We start from the raw sequence: 17430 nt of genomic DNA, 5'->3' as shown, positions 1-17430 counted from the left end.
CCCCCCCCCCGTTGGTGCAGGGATATAAGGCCGGGCTTATTTTTAATACCTACAGTAAACGGATCCCCAGATTCCCTGGAAATTTGTGCCCATTATTAGCTTAACGAAAAAAATGCCCTCCCTCCACCCCAACTTCTCTCTCCCTCTACCCTCGCCGCACCCCCCTCCCCAGCAATCTCAGCTTTTTATGTAAAAAGTAGCTACTACTACTACTAGGAAAAAGATTCATTGTAAGACCTTTGCCTGCGAGGAAGGTGATTGTGGGGACTCTAAGCTGCACTGTCTGGGGGAAGGGGGAGAGGGAACCACTCCTTGGTAGCCGGTGCCTTATTTCTGGAGAAAGATTTCCATAGGAGGAGAAAAAAATCTGCAGAAAAAATAGAAATGTACATTTCTACCCTTCAGCGGGAAAGGGTCAGGTTATTTTTTTTTTTGGAGGGGGGAGTTAATTTCCTAATGTTCACTTTTAGCTTGAGGAAGTCAAAGAAAGATATCTCTTAGTCCGGGGGGCGTTGTAAGGGATGCGAAAGGAAAGGTGCCGAATTCGAGCTGTGCGTTGGGGCTGGAATCTGCACAGCTTTTAAATTATGACTCTTTTTTCACCCCTCGGGGTCTGAAACTGCAGCTGAAGCCTGATAGCGCGAGCCCTCGGCCTGGGGTTTTTCAAGCTGGGGATCCTGTGGAGAGAGAGGGGACTCCCTGGCCTGCTGCGGGAAAAGAGGTTCTATTTCTTGAGAAGAAAAGGAAAGGAGAGGGAGGATATTCTGTCTTTCCGTTTTCCATATTCTTTTGCTTTTTCTGGAGTCCTGCAGCTCCCGGGCTCCAGAGCCCCGCGCGGGAGAAGATAGGGCGGCCAAGCTGCTTTTGCAATTCGCTGTGAGCGGGTTCTGCAGGCTTGGGTTCCCTCGGCCCCGAGACTTCTGGGGGAGAAAGAATAGGACGGGGGGACACCCGGGGAACCCCTCCTCCACCTCAGGACTGTGGAAGCGCAGAAGACGGGACAAAGCATGCACCCTCCTTGGTGGCCTAGCGTCTTCTCCCGGGCGGTCGAGTGGTAGCGCAGGTAGCGGCCTGCTGCTCCCTCGGGTCGCCTCCACCAGCCCCAGGTTAACTCTTGCCTCTGCTGCTCCGCTTCGCTAGTACTCTTCGACCCTAAGAGGAGGCAGTTCAGGGGCCAGGGCTTAAGCTGGATGCACTCTTGGAGAGAGAAGGAGGACAAGCGAGACGAATGGATCTTGATGAGCCGGGAGAAAGTGTTTTTTGGTTGCAAAAAAAAAATTGGGGGGGGGGGCTAATTTAAGCGACTATGCATGTTTATTTTAAAAATCACAACCCGTGTTCTTAACTACAACCAGGCGCGGCTTGGCGACTACAAGAAGGGAGTCGGGTTCTGACTCAGGGACCAGCTAGGACCCGAGGGGCCCCTGAATGCTTCTCCGGAGCTCAGAAATAAAATAAACCATCACCGCTGGGCAGGGTTGCTGAAGAAAGGCGACGGCTTGAGCTGGGCTCGACTGGGCCCACGTTTTTCCGTTCTGCAGCCGCCAGGGTTTTGTGTTTTTCCCCCCTCTTTTAATCCACTTTTGTTGGCTTACTTAAAATATATTTTCTCATTTTACCTCCTTACAAGGACCCAGGCCCTGTGTCCCTTTCACAGAAACAAAGTTAGCTCATTATCTTTTCTTGCTATTTCTTTCACAACCCGTTCGGGTTTTTACACTAATTCTCCCTATCCTTTCTCGATTCACTCCAACCGGCTTGTCTGGAAAGCATTACAGGCCTTGATTCTTAATGGAGGTACTGCTTGCTCAATTCCGAAATCTCGGTCACCTTCCCTTGAATACAGACGGTAGAGACGGTTGGAAAGTAGTGGGGCGGAAGGGAATTCTCTACCTAGGCGCAGATTGAGGTGGTAGATAGGCTGGAGACGCTAGCGCGGGCTTTTACCTCTGGAATAAGGCAGGCATAGGGTTGAGGGAGGCTTCTGGATTCGGGTGGCTGGTAGAGTCGCTTCGGGCTTGTGTAGGCCATCCGGAGGATCGGGGAGCGGCTGCTTGGGTCGTTCTCCCTATCTGGTCCCGGGGGGAACCTCTGTGGTTGAATGAATCTGAGCCTTAGCTCACAGGAAGAATCCAGGGCTGGGGTAAAGCGGCTTCGCCTCGGATAGGAAAAAATAAAAATGCGTAGGGAAATAATCTTAACCATAAAGGTAATTTACCCTCGATCTGCTTTAAGAAGGGAGTGACCGAACGAGAAAGGAGTGATCAGCGCAGCTCTCCAGAATCTCAATATTCTTGTACTTGTTCTCGGATGTTTTCGGTCTGTCTCCTCTGTGCGGGCTATACCGTCTCTGCAACATCTTCCATTCCAGTCTCGGATTTTTGAAACTAGCGATTTTCCTTTCTCTCTTGGTTTCTCCCTCTTCCTCACTCTAGGGTCTGCCCTGCAGCGGCCCTCATCCCTCACTTCCTGCATGGACAGTTCGCTCCTGAGTCTCTGCAAGTAGGCCCACTAGCTCGGAGATCTTCACTTCTCCATTAGGGATTTTCAAATGTTCTTTTCTTTCTCTCCCCCCACCCTGCCCCCCCTGCTAATGCCTCCGAGGACTAGGAAATATTTGTTAGATCGAGGGCGATAGCTCGAGCTCTCCATCGGGGAGGGGAAGGGGGAGGGGAGCCCCTAGCCCCTTTGTGTGAAGTTGTAAGACAAAGAGAACTCATTGTGTAGTCCCCTTGTATTTACAATGCAAAAGCTCCTCGTGTAAATATGAAAAAAGCTTATCAGCTGAGCAAATATGTATTCACTTAATACATTAAGTTTTCGGTTATAGATTAAATCAGACACAAAATTGCTTGCAAATAAGACACTGTAGAACTCAGAGCATTAAATATAGCAAATTTAAATGGTATTCACGAAATGAAAAACATCTTAATCACTTTGTTGTCATGGTGGGGTGGTAAAAAACACAGACACATCAAATCCATAAGGCTTTCTGTTATATTCACTATTAAGAATATTGAGTCTGTTATTGCCTCCTTTTGTTATATGTGGTATTAAACATTAAAACAATGCAATGAAGAAAGGAAAAATACCCAAAATGTACGAGGGCTCAGAAAGAAGCCTAGGAGGCGGGAACTTAACTTCCACATATAAATATATAATAATACACATGCATGTACACAATATAGATTGTCCCTTCTCTTTGCCTCATCCGGGCTTCGGTAATCGATTCAGATTTTGTCTTAATGGGAGTGACTACGATTCAACTTGGAAATATGGAGGGGAGGGGGAAGATAGGAGAGGTTTTGAGTAAAAAAGGATGGTGCTGGAGTGATTATTATACACTTCTAGACTTGAAATCAGGAGCAAGTGGCAGTAGAGAGGGGCTGGCTTGGCCCAAGACCCCTCTTTTCCCAGGTGGGGAAGGGAAGATTTGCTGTTGGTCTGCCGAAGCCAAAGGCCGGTGCGTGAGCTGCAGCGGCTGCAAAGCAAGCCGCTTACATAACTGTTTGGGCTGAGTCTGGGTGCTCAACCCTCGGAGTGGGAATCCCCAGCCCAAATGCAAAGGGAAACGGCAGGGGCCGCTGGCTGGGGATTGTTCTTTCCCCTTCATCTGTCTCTGGAAGGACCAACACATTCCAGAAAAGAGATGCAGTTTTAACCTTCTCACCCACCCCCACGCCCATTCTCACAGCTAGGGATTTTGAAGGGAGAGATTGAGTTGCTGGATGGATCCTTCAAAAAGGCCAGTATCTGGTCCTTGGAGCACCCCTTCCCCCAATCCTTTAACCTGGATTTCAGTCCTCTCGATTCTTTGGGGGGGGGGGGGGGAAGAGAAAACCTTTCATTTATTCAATAGGGAAAAAAATGAGTTAAAATCATTTGCACTCAAATACATCCCAGCCTTTCACTAGATTCCTGGGTCGTGGGCCCCTAGGTGTCAGAAAGAAAGGAGGTAGTTTGAGATGGATTGATCACTGCAGTTCTCGCTAGGTAGTCAGTGGGGGTGGGGAGCAGAAAATGAATTTGGGATTTGAGGGCTTTGGGAGCTCCACAGTTCAGGTGGGGTTACCAAAGGTGAGTGTATAAGTGGGGGGAGAAGTAGGGGAGGCGACTGAGGGTGTTCCTAGGTTCGAAAGAATGGGGTACAAATCTGTTATGATTGGGGAGTAGGCAGATGGAAGAAAAAGAGCCGGTTTTTTTTTTAAAGCAACCTCTTGAGTTACAATCAATAAAATTACTCGCTTAATTAGCATGGTTATTCGGTTAAGAGGGATGCAGTAAAAGTGGGACCTCTGGGGGGGGGAGCTAAAAAACAAGTGTGAACAGAATTCCATTTTACTGGAGACACCTGGGAGGGGGGAGAGGAGAAAGAGAGAGAGAGAGAGAGAGAGAGAGAGAGAGAGAGAGAGAGAGAGAGAGGATGGAGAACAGAAGAAAGAAACAGCTTCATAGATTTGGGTTTTTATTGTCCAAGTGAGAAACATCTCCGAACCAGGGACAAGGAACCCAGGTTAGAGTGAGGAGAAAGAAAAAGAAAGGAGGAGAGAGAGGGATGACATTGTAAGATTTCATTAATTTATGAGAGAGTGTGTGTGTGTGTTCATTATCTCTTATGATCTTTGTGTGGGTGTATGTCCCTGTGTGATTGCGTGTCTCTGTGTCTCGATGGGCCGCCGATATTAGTGTTTTCATGTGTCCATCCATAGGGGTGATTCGGTGTCTGTCTCAGTGACTTTGTGTGTTTGCATCTCGCCTCTCCCCACTAACTCCTCCCTCTATTCGGGTACCTTGATGCCCTGGACATCCCGTCTGACCGTCGGGTCACTTTGAAAAAGCCCGGGTTGGGAGGGGGCGCGGGGGCGCCGCAGGGGACCCCGGAGCCGGAATCACAGTGTCTTTCTCCTTCACTCCACAGACTATGAGCCCCGATCGCAGGAACTGCACCTGGCCAGCCCGGGAGGACCCCAGTCGGCTGACGCGCTGAAGGATTTTATCCCTAACTCCGGATCTCTTCTTGGCTGTTTTGCCCGTCACTGTTATCATTTAATTATCAGTTTTATTTTTTTTTGTTATTTAAAAAAAAAAAACCTATTACTCTCACCAGGATCACCATTCCCTCTTGTCCCAAACATCGTTTCACTCGGCTTCGGATTCAGTTTCTTTTTGCTCCTCTCCTTCCACCAGCGCTGCCGGCTGGCTGCTGCCGCCGCTCGGGGCTACTGCCACCGCCGCTTAGATCTCGGCGTCCAGCGGAGGAGCCTCAGCGGCAGTGGGGGGAGGAGTAGGCGGAGCGGGGAGGGCGGCGGCGGCGGCTGGCTAGGGGCCGGAGTCGCCGCTGCCGGCTCCCCGGCATGGATGGCCGGGACTTCGCTCCGCCGTCTCATCTCCTCTCTGAGCGCGGAAGCCTGGGCCACCGCAGCGCAGCCGCCGCCGCCGCCTCGCGCTTAGCCCCGGCAGGCCCCGCAGTCCAGCACCCGGCTCACTTCCCGCCCGGAAAGTACTTTCAGTCGCCTCTGCCCATGGCCACGCACACAGGTCAGTGTCCTTCCAGCCTGCTCAGCCCTAACCTCGGGGCAGGAGAGTAGGGAGGGGTCCTTCTTCCAGGTACTGGAATTCTGTGGGGAACTCCCCGGCAGGAGGCTGAGGAGGCTGCCGAGGCCTCTGCCTAGAGGCTGCCACTGTGCCAGGAGCTGACTGCCCTGGATACCTGGGTTCTCTTGCTGTCTTTCACGGAGAATCTCTAAGGGATATTTGGGGAAGCGAATAAAATCATAAGGGTGTGTGTTTCGAGATGACCTAAAAAATTTTTTTTAATATAGAAGATTGGTTTACTTTTGTTTTATTAATTTTTTTTCCTATTTCGAGGATTTTATAGTTTGTGACTTGTAAGCAAATGGGCGAAGGTTCTGGTGGCCTCCTAATGTTTTGGTCTAGCCGAATTTTGCTCTGTGCTCCACTGGCCCCGTTATCTGATTCTTCTCCCTACTATTATCAGGTAGAATAGAATAGCCCTTTAGAGCCGGGTTACACTTGGGACTCAGAGGAACAGCCGCAGAAGGAGCTAAAAATAAAGATTCCCTCCTACTTCTCCTCCTCCCTACTCCTCCTCCAAAAGAAAATAAATTCCGTTGAAACCTCTTTTCTGCATTAACATCTTTAAGATATTCTGGTGCTGGGACAAGGAGGCGCTTTCTGGCGGAACAAAACGCCTGTTCTTGGTTGGGGAAGGGAGGGGGGGAAGGAGCAGCGTCGAACTCAGAGTGGCCTTTTCAGATTAGGGGCAGTTGTGTGCACAGGGTTAGTGTTAATAGGGGCTGCTGGTGTAAGACTAGAAAATCCTGTTTCTATATAAAGCCTTGAAGTGTCAGGGTGAGAATGGGTTTGCAGGGGATGCATTAGCTTTAACAAGTGCCTCTGGTATCCTGCTAAAGACATACAAAGCGTGGCTAGCAAAAGGGCCCGGGGAACTCACAGGCACCCTTTCAAAAAAAAAATCTGTTAGTTAAAGGGGTTTGGGGCTGCATGGGTTGGGAGGTGGGGGTAGAGGGAGGAGAGCATGACCCTCAGCATCTAGGGATCTGTGGGGTCATTGTGGCCCCAAAGACAGCTGGGTGGAATGTGGTTATTCTGAGTGTGCTTCCTGAGGACCTCTGCATTTAGTCTTTTGGCAGAGTGTTGTGAATTTGGTAGAAAAGGAGAAAATAGAGCTCTCCACTAGTTTTGGCTTTTGCTGTAAAGCTGGGTGTTGGTCCTTTGAGAATATTAAGAGGAGGAAGGTGGAAGGTTGAGGGAGAAACTTGAAAACTTTGAAAAAATATCAGAAGGCTTGATTTGATGAAGCTTGTGGAGTTTTTGAATTCACCTTCATCTGCATTTGTGTGTGGCCCTGTAACTATTTTATTCCTGTCCTTAGGAAAGTAATCTCTAGATCAGTGAAGTTGGAGATTCCTTTCTCTCCCTATGACTTACATTTAATTATTTTTAAAAATAATTTAAAGGTAGAAAAAAGTGGTGGGAAAGTTTTGCTGTGGAGTTGTCATTATCTAACTATATATGTCGGAGACAGGGAATTAGATTAGTGATGTGTCACCTCTTGTTGGGAAGAGATGCCTGTGGATCTGTAATCAGGTGGTTTAGCTCTTGGATCATGCAGGTTGGCTGGGCTTTGTTTACAGTTTGCTTTAAACATGACTCTTTTTTTCCCCCAAGTTTTAAAAATTCGGCAGTAACAGTTATTATTGCTAGCTTGATGAACTGTGAATACTAATAAAATTATATCTGCTTTAATGGGATTACAATTAGTATGTGGATTAAAAAGGATAGCACAGACAAGGCTGGAAGGAAAGTTGTCAGTTGGGAGTGCACTCAAAAAGAAGACTATAAATTTCCTAAAAAGAAAAACATACACACAAAATTGCATAATTACTAATGGGCTTTTAGCATTTATAACATGGTGAGATCCCCAAAAGTGCCACTAACAAACACAGTGATCTTGACACTTTCAAACATGCTGTTTTATATAATTACAACCTATATCTGCAGCCTTTTTCTATTCTAGTATTTCCCGATCCAAATTTGACCTCTCTTTTCTCTGATTTTTTTTCTTTTTTGTTTTTCCCCCTCTTTTATATATAAAACTGAGGAAGAGGAGAAAAATTGGTTGTATAATTGTTGATTTTATATATCTTCCTTTATTTCTATTTTATTAAATGTCTCTCCCTACTCTCTTAATTCAAGGTGTTCCTTAGGGAATCCCTTGGATGTGGTCAGCACACAGAAAGCATCAGAACTTTGATATCCTAGCCTCTAAATCTTTTCTGAACAGCCTAAAGTTCCCTCTGAGCAGAGGCCCCTCAAGTCCTAGGTGTCTAGGCCTGAAGGATATGCCTCCCCAAATATTCTAGGTGACTAGAAGAACTCCCCCAAACATTCCAGTGCTCTTTAGCCTGGGCAGGTAAAATTGAATCAGAAATGAGTGTTAAATAAATTATGGTTGGGATCTTGACACTGAGTATTTAATTATAATACAGAGACAGGCTAGGGACTGACCACAAGCCTAACAGCCTTCCCCTACAGATGAGGCTATGTGGGGATGGTGCCAATTTTGAATGAGATCAGGTAATTAATGCCTCCCCAACTCCCTCTCACCCCCCATTCCCCTTCATATTCAATATCTCACAGCTTCCATTGGGCCTATGCTCAGCTTGAAACTCATCTTTTTGGTCATTCAGGGTTGTAGAAAAGTCCCCCAGGAAGATGAGAGCCAAAGGGGTGGAGTGGGATGGAAACTGAGCCTGCACTCTAGGTAACTATAGATCTCAGTGTACTAAATGTTTACCATTTGATAATTTCAAGGCCTCATTAGGAATGGGACGAGTCTAGGCCCTGAACTCCCCTAGCTATTTTGCTTCTTTTACCCCACACATTCAACCCTCTCTGCCCCCTCCCCCAACAAAAATCCCCCCCCCTTACATCTGGTTCCAATGAAGCCAACCCAGGGGGTTTCCTCAGGGATAAGCCAAAGGCTTCAGAAAAGACCAAGAACTCACTTGATCTGAACTCTGTCCTGACCCTCCCCACTCACAGTCATTTTCTTCTTTTTCCCCCACTAGCCCAAAGGAAGGTTTCAGAGGGACAAAAATAACTAGAAGATATTTGGCTATTTAGAACTTTTGTGACAGGAGACATTCTCTGCTAAATATGGAAGCTGCAAACTGGCCAGTATAGACAATTCCATCTGAAAGTGCTTTGAAGACCATTTTTTGTTGATATGGGGAATAGTGTTAGACAAAAGTGAAAGCCACTACACTGGGTAAATGAACTTTTAAAAAATCTAGTCACATTACATTTGGGGGAATAAAAATAAAACCAATAAATCAATGTAAATTGCCTTGGACTACATCTGAACAATGGAAACAAGGTTGTCTTTTTTTTTAAAGAAAAAGGCATTTTCTAAAAAGCAAAATACTATGTACCTTAATTGTAACATACTCCTACAACACTTTAAGTGCATTCTCTCATTTGATGTTCACTACAACCTTTGTGAATCAGGCAAGGCAAATGTTTACATTTTACCCCATTTTATGAATGAAGAAGCTGAAGGCCAAATAGTGGGGTTGACTTGCCTTAGGTCAAGCCAAAGTAAGTAAGTAGCAGAACTGGGATAGAGGTATTCTAACTTCCAGTCTCCCATGTTCTTTCCATCATACTATCATGGTCTCCAAAAAACTAACTTCATTGAATTTTTCTCTTTTTAATTGATTGTTTGGATATTATATAGATCTGTTCTTAGGCCTTAGTGTGGATCCTTCTACCAAGTAAGAATGCCTGATAAATAAGAACAAGGCAGATTATGCTATTTCCCCTCCCCCCATTTGTCCAGTTGCAAGATGGGCATTAAGATCTATTTGAGGGAGATGGATTCTACCAGTCCTTTAAGAGAGCTGCATTTTCACAGCTGCCCATTGTGTCCTGTTCAGTCCAGTTAGATTCCATTGGCAATAGGTTGGGTTCTTATTCTCTCTGCTGTGGAATTCTCTTGCTATGAATTTCTCTCCCTAAGGAAAGAGAGCTGGTCTCTCCTCTTTTGCATACAGTGTTGCTTTTTTTTTTTTTTAAATCAGCTGCAGGAGACTTTGATGGGGAAGTCAGGCTCAGAATGCATTTCAATTGTTTTTTCTTAAAATGAAAGTGCTGATAGTTTTATAATCGAGCTGTAGGATTTTATGGTAAAATGCTGTTATAGTAACCTTGTCACAAAAAGGTGCAATTAAAATGTTTGGTATCATTATTTTTAGTGCAGTGTTAGAATTTGTCTCTAATACAGATGGTCCAGAGTCAAAGCTGTGAAAGCTAGGGGGGTGGGGGGTGGGGGAAGAAAGAGAATCAACAATGAACCAACCCAAGATTTTTCATCAGCCCACTCTGCCTCAAGCAATTGGGATTTCCACATCATGCTGGGATATTTAGTCAGGGGAGATAGTCATATCTTGGGTAAAACTCCAAATATAAACATATATATTTACACATTCATATATATGTATTCCTTTATGATGCTGTGGTTTATCTCTTCTGTCTTCCTGTCTTGCTTTTTCTTCTTTTTCCTTCTTGGTGCTATGACAAGTTGGAGAAACTAAGCAATGGATTATTTACATAATTCACCTGAAAATTGGAAATTCACCTGGAAATGAGGCCCAGGGTTTTTGGTTTGGGAGCAGGAAGTAAGGGTCTCCCAGGTCCCCTAGTGTGACAACTAGTCTACACTTGAATGCTGTCTACAATCTGGGGTAAGGAGTTAATCTCCACTTTGATTTCTATGTACAGATATAACAGATGACTTTCTGATTCCTCCTCTTTCTCTCTCTCCCTCCCCTATCCTCCAATTCCTTTTCTTTCTCATTTCCTTTGGGTATAAATGACAATGGACTGGAAGTCTGAAGCTTCCGCAGCTTGGGAGGGGGCTGGTGTTAGTGATTGGATCTCACACCAAAAGTCAAAACATGGCATTCCCTTTCTCCTCCCCCCCTCCCATTTATTTTTGGGGTAAATCTGGGTGGAGAGATCCCTGAATGGTGAGAGAAATGGAAACTTCTCAAGTGCTAATAGAGCTTTCAGTAGATTGCGGTTCTCATAAAATTCTGTAAGAAAGATCATTTCCTGGTGTGAAAAGACCCTCATAAAGGCCCGCCCCTCTCTTCTTATGTGTTTTTTTAAAGGAAAAAAAATACATTTTAGTAAATACCTCATTAACTCTCTGACACAGAGGAGTGTTTCTGCAACAGTTACCAACATTAAATAGGTGTGAAAGGAGTTACTTTTCAAAGGCTGCTTTCCCAAAGAATCCAACCATCTTTCTTTCTCAATGACAAGGAGCAAGAGACATCAAAGCAAATGCAGGGAAAACAGGCAGGAACTGCCAGCCAGGAGCTTGGTGCCCTGAACTGCCAGGCAGAACATTGTTATGCAAGGCTTCGGTGGGTGTTCTCTCTCTCTCTGAAATCAAAGCTCATTTTTGGAATGTGGTTTTTACCAGTGGGGATCGCACTGCCATCATATCTAATTATTTCTATAAGGAGATGCCGAATTTTTCTATAGGAATATCCAGGTCACGTGAATAATAAGGCAAATTAGGGAGAGAGGCTGAGAGAATCGCTGAGCAAATAGCACATCTCCCCTGGAAAAAAAAAGGTACACCAGTTATTCTTAGAAACCTCCTTCATCTCGCTGCGAGACAGGGGACAACACAGCCAGCATAGGCAGGATGAAATGCATAGGAGGCTGTTAGAATAACATGTATTAAGCTAAAAATACCCCTCAGAAACACACATAAAAAAGCCAAATCCAACAACAGAATGAGCTAAAAATATTCCAGGCTTTGGCAAAGAGCACAGAGTTAAATAAATTAAGGAGTTAAAGAACCATTCATGGGAGTAAGTTGACTTTCTCTCTTACTGGAACTTGGTTCAAGCTAATAAAAATAATAATTTACTAGCCACCGAGCTTTTCATGAGTTTAAATTTAATTGGTGGGGTTTCTGGAGTTTGTCATTTCTTAGAGATTAGTAGGTTTGTACTGGATGTTGGGGGTGGGAACAGAACACTACTTTGGGCCTGATTGAGAATCAGAATCCATTGTTAGTGGCTTCCTTGGAACCCAGAACATTAGATTTTTCTCCTCTCCCCTTGGTTTTGCGGGTACCTGGGGTGGAAGGGGTAGAAGGGTTGGCCATAGAGGAAGAAGCAGCTTGAAGGTGAATCACAGCCCCGGGGGAGGGAAGAAAGAAAAAGAAAGAATAAAAAGTAAAATGATTATTTTAATTTGATAAATGATGGTGCACCTTTAAGAGTGTTTTAACAAGTAAGATACACTTCAGCAAGTTGATAGCATGTATAATGTCTACTAACATGTCACTGGAGCAGGCTGTAAACATAAATAATGTGAATGTACAGTGCTTTGGATTATCCTCTCCCTGAAACCCCAGCATTTAATAGCTCTTTGCCCCTTTTGAACAGTCTGGGCCAATGGGGCCACTTCCCTGAACTCATCATTCTTCCTCCTGCTCAGCTTCCTTCTTTGACCCTCCCCCACCCCCACGCACACACCTTGGCTTCCAGAGAAGGGTTACAGTGATAGTGGTGGTAGAGGAAGTGTGGCCTTTTTTCAACCGTAGTAGTTTATAGAACGTGATAGAAATGTGGTGTTGGTGATAGGAGTTTGGTGAGAATGTTGATCTGTCTGGGAGGAATTCTCTGGGGTAGGGTCTCCCAATCACCCAACCAAAATAAAAGACATTGGTATGTGTGCCTAAAATAAATAACCAATACCACTCACTTAAGCTCTCTTCCCAAGCTCTATGATCTCATGATTGCTTGTTGTGTTTTTTTGTCAGGCAAAAACATTTTTAAAAATTTATTTTGTCCAAGAGAAGTCCCCAGTTCTCAAGGATTCTTAAATGCTCAGAGATCCTTAGACCCAAAGAGGCCTGTTCTGGATAATCCTGGTGGATTTCTGCTTTGCCTTCTGTTCATCTTGGTGTCTGTCCTCTCAGCAGCCTTCCAGAAAAACCACTAAGGTTTCCGGGAATCTCAAAAAAACTACAGTTCCCAGAATGCCTGTGCTTGAACTCCAAGGTCCTGATGGGGATAGGGGGAAGTTCATATTCCTTGGGCTAAGGTCTAGTTAAAGAGCCCAGCCAGTGGCATCAAGAAAACCTGTTTGCTCTAAGCAGGGTAGTACTGATCGATTTGTCTCAAGGCTCTAGGATTCTTTCTATTCAGTCCTTTCTTGTGCTAGCTGGGCAGGGCATTTTGACTCTAGAGCCACTAATAACAACTTCAGTATCGTATATTAATAGAAGCTACCATCAAATACAAAATACTCCTTCCATCTCAGTATTTAAAGTAGCGATTTGGATAAAGGCCCTTTCATACTCTGTATTTCTGTCTCTCTTAGGTGCAACTACAAAGTAACACGTGTATATTTTGTATATTTACTACATATATATGTATGTGTGTATGTATGTGTGTATATATATATATATATATATATATATAGATATACACACACATCCCCCAGTACTTACATATCCAAATGATGTGTTGTACTCTTCAAAGCAGTTGCCTTGGGAGGCTAGACATATCCCAAAGATGACGGCTTTTGCTCAAATATTCATTGAATTCCTCTATGGGAATTTTCTTTTGAGCCAGTTTATAAGCCACTTTAGAAAAGCAGCTTCATTGCTTTATAGTCACATCTCATTTCTGACTCAAAATGATATCACTCCATTTTGATAACTCCACTTAATTCACCAGCTTTGGCTCCCTATGATTTCTGGCTGTTTCTAAAAATCAAATCTACCCTCAATGGATTAAGAGTTTCCACCACAGGATATTCAAAAGAATGTGCCCTGGGCTCTGAAGGCATTTCCCATAGTGAAGTTCCAGATGTATTCTGAACAATGGCAGCATCAGTGGAATAAGTATCTAAGGTGACTACTTTGAAGGAAATAGTTCTCAGGTGGAGAGCTAAGGTGTATGATTGAAAAAAAAGTCTCATGGTGACCACATTGTAGAAAAGCTTCAACATATAGAGGAATCACCCTTTCCAAGCAGATGTATTATTTACCTAGAACCCCATGTATCAAAGGAATATTTCCCCCAAAGACTTCCCTCACCACCGTTAACATCTCTGAACCTCAAAAACACAACTGGAATAAAATGTGTAAAAATAAAAATAAAGCCTGGAGCTCAGCCTCTGAAGAGTGGGGTCTGCTTGCATGCTCACAAACTTCATTCTAAGTTTCTGCCACTCTGACATTTTTATGAGATAATTTAGATCATGCAAGAATATTTGTCAATTCACAGGGCCCCGCTCTTTGTTGTAATATATAATAATACTTTCTACCTTCCATTGCCCTGGAAGCTGCTCTGGAAAATTTATGCATAAGGAGCTGATTGGAGCTGATCAGTCTGTACATCTCATTGGTGATATGAGATTGTTCAGAACCCCTTGTTCCTCAGTTATTATGGTAAATCCTGTACTTCAATCAAGCTCCTGGCCTATGAGACATTAGCCTTTGGTGTCCAAGTTGTGATGTGGACTTGCATCAGCTGGCTATTGCTGCAGCTGTCCTGATGGATTAAATTCCAGATTGGGATCAGCCAGGAAGCATTTTTCACTCTGGCCTGGGGAAGGGGCAGGCGAGGGATGGACAGGTGGGTTGGTTTCCTCCCTGCTCCCCCTCCCCCTCAGTTCTTCTGCCTATTTAATAAAGAGTCCATACTGTTTGCTTTACATTCTTAAGACTACATAAGCAGCCCATTTCATTTAACCTTGGGGGAAAGAGGGGGAATGCAGGGGAGGTAGAGGATCAAGGGCAGGCAGCTGATTTGATTCATTCTTGAGCACTGATTGTATTTTGCATCCAGCACTACACTGTGCAAAATGTCAGCCAGTCAATAAAGGTCAATCAAACCAATCAATAAACATTTGTTAAGCACCTACTATGTGCCTGACATTGTGCTAAGTGCTGGAGATACAAAGAGGCAAAAGACAATCCCTAGTCTTAAGGAGCTCTTAGGGGTGACAACATGAAAACAACTATGTACAAACAAGATATCTAAAGGATAAATTGAAGCAATCAATAGAAGGAAATTAGAATTAAGGGGGATCAGGAAAGGCTTCCTGTAGAAAGCAGGATTTTGGCTGGGACCTGAAGGAAGCCAGGAGGCAGAAATGAGGGGTAGAGTATTGCAGGCATGGGAAACAGCCAGTGAAAATACCTGGAGATGAGAGGCAGAGTGTCTTGTTTGAGGCTGTGCAAGGAGACCAGGGTCACTGATCAAAGAATACAAGGGGGGGAGAGTAAAGGTGTAAGTAGTTTCTAAGTAGTTTCTAAAGGTTGTTGGGGAGGGAGAGGGGAGTGTGACAGGTTGTGGATGGCTTTGAATGCCAAATAAAACATTTTATATTTTATCCTGGAGGTGATAGGAAGTCACTGGAGTTTATTGAATAGGGAGTGATGAGGAAAGAGAGCCCACCTTTGTGCTAACACTTGTCCTAAATTGTTTCTATGGTTAAATTGTCATGTGTCTGTGTCTCAGCCCTCCAAGTAGAATGTAAGCTTTTCCAAAGCAGGCACCCATCTCCCCTCGACCTGCCAGCAGCCAGCACAGTGCCTCAAGAATAGCTGGCTTCCAATACATGTTTGTTGAAGGAATTAACACATGTAGAAGCTAAATAGAAGGACCTTATTGGACAGAAAAGATAAAAGATTAGAAAGATTGGGGATGGAAAGGGTCAGAAGGAAGCAATGAATGAAGGCCTGGCAAAAGAACTTAAATTTGATCCTACAGGCAGAGAGCCATTGTAGGTCAGTTTAGGAGGAGAATGTCTAATAATGAAAGCAGTATTTGAGTATGATTATTTAAGCAGCCTTCTCCAGATTCACTTGTAGCAAGGAGGTACCAGAATCAGAGGAATCAGCTAGAGAGCTATAGAAGTGATCTAATCATGAAATGATGAAGGCCTAGAATATGGTAGTGGCACTGGAATGTCAAGAAACCCAATGAGCCAAGAGGTTGGATTTGGAAGAGGAGAGAAAGGAACTGAAAATAAGGGCAAGACAGTGGTGCTATTTATAGAAATGGAGACCTTGTTTAGGTGGGGAGACAATGAGGTCAGCTTTCAATATAAATCACTACCTTTTACTTCATGATCTGTAAATATCCAAATGTGGAAAAAAAAAAGTATGAATGTATAAAATAACACCGCTACTGACTTACCAACAGTATGGATTAAGCTTTGACCATACATGTGTAAAAATAACATATGCATGCATGTAACATATATGCATACATGAGCACATCCTATGTATATGGTGTACAATATTTATACATGCATTTAGATATATAAGCATGTATGCATGACCTTTGAATTGTTTCCCAGTAGTTGGGATGGGTTTTGTTGATCCATACTATATTGACCTAGGCCAAAGTTAGGCTGGTCCAGTGATTCGGGTTTGGGGGTTAAAATGGAATAGGCCACTTATGGACCACAAAGTACAATAAAGAAAACTTCACTAATAATAGGAAATTGAAAGAATGCAGCTTCTAAAAAAGGATACATTCTCCTCCTGTCACCATAGCAATGAGTCAAGCTAAGTCATGAACTCAGGTATATCCTCTGACACCAATTCCCACTTGTCTGAGTCTTTTTATACTTCAGGTAGCAAGGAAACCAAATGGACTCCCCTTTGCCTTAAGCCAGCAACACAGCATGTACCTGCTTCACAGGTTACCGGGTAGGGCTGCCAAAGAAGGAAGGAGGTAGAAGTGGAAGGAAAAAAAAGAAAAAGCTCTGGCCACACCAGCTTCTTCCCCAGGGCCTATCACCCATCTCTCCAGTCTATCAGATATCAAAATATCTATCACCTGCTACTCTCTTTTATTTCCCTTGCCTTGTCTTCTCATACTTAGACTGTTCAAAAAAAGTTTTACTAATACTTTTGATTTTTACATCACATTTTTAGATATACCCCTCCTCTTTTCCCCCTCCTAATTAAACCTTCCATTATATCAAAGAAAAACTGTTAAGCACCAACAATGGGTACAGAGACCATTTCTGACAGTATATTCAACATTCTTCCCTTATAGTCCCCTACCTCTCTGACAAAACAATTGTAATCACCTTCTAACTGTTCTTTGCATGTTAGTCTTTCTCCTCTGCTCTCTCTAATCCTCCTAATATGCTGCCACCACTTTAATTTTCCTAAAGTATATCATTCTATTTCTTAAAACTCCAACTCACTTAGCTCCAAGCCCCTCCCTCCCAGTTGCCTACTGGCTAATATTTTAATTCATCAACCTGGCATTCAAGGTCATTTAAACTCTCTAATAAAATGACCTCCTACTACACCTCTGCTGAACTCTCTGCTCTAACTAAACTGATCTGCTCATAGTTCCCAAATTCAATGACGTTTTCATCTTCCCTACCAGGAATGTCTTACCCTTTATCTTCACCTATGGAAATCCTACCCACAATTGTGCATTGTAGGGGCATTCAATTGGGACTATGATGTTTGAAAACAATTTATCAATAAAAACTGAAAAAGCAATTCCTACTGTTTGAGGCCCAACCTAAATCTCCCTTAGAGTCCTTGGATGGATTGGTTGTCAGATCACTAGCTGCTTTATGAGAAAGGTCACAACCAGTCACCTATCATCAGCTGCTGACTCTTCCCCAGTGCTGAGACCAAAGTCTAACAATTTTCTGCTCTCTAAGGATGGCACTTATAAGTTTCTTCTCAAGATGTCTTCTCCACAGAATAAGAGTTAAACTCATTCCTCTCAAATGTCTCTTCAGACTCTTTCTCCATGACGATTAACTCACTCCATTTTTGAAGAAAGGACCTTCTATTTGTGATTCATA

General features: G+C 43.9%; 1 protein-coding gene across 1 annotated transcript in view; it reads left to right on the top strand.

Moving 5' to 3' along the window:
* Positions 1-5354: 5354 nt before the first annotated feature.
* Positions 5355-17430, top strand: part of BAHCC1 (BAH domain and coiled-coil containing 1) — a 151041-nt gene continuing 138965 nt past the window's right edge. Inside the window, exon 1 of the mRNA XM_036757926.1 lies at positions 5355-5538. Coding sequence (XP_036613821.1) covers positions 5355-5538 — 184 coding nt within the window. The remainder of the gene's footprint in view (positions 5539-17430) is intronic.

The sequence above is a fragment of the Trichosurus vulpecula genome, chromosome 4 (genome assembly GCF_011100635.1).
Source record: "Trichosurus vulpecula isolate mTriVul1 chromosome 4, mTriVul1.pri, whole genome shotgun sequence".
NCBI lineage: Eukaryota > Metazoa > Chordata > Mammalia > Diprotodontia > Phalangeridae > Trichosurus > Trichosurus vulpecula.
The sequence above is the reverse complement of the archived record's forward strand: the minus strand, read 5'-3'. Positions and strand labels throughout refer to the sequence as shown.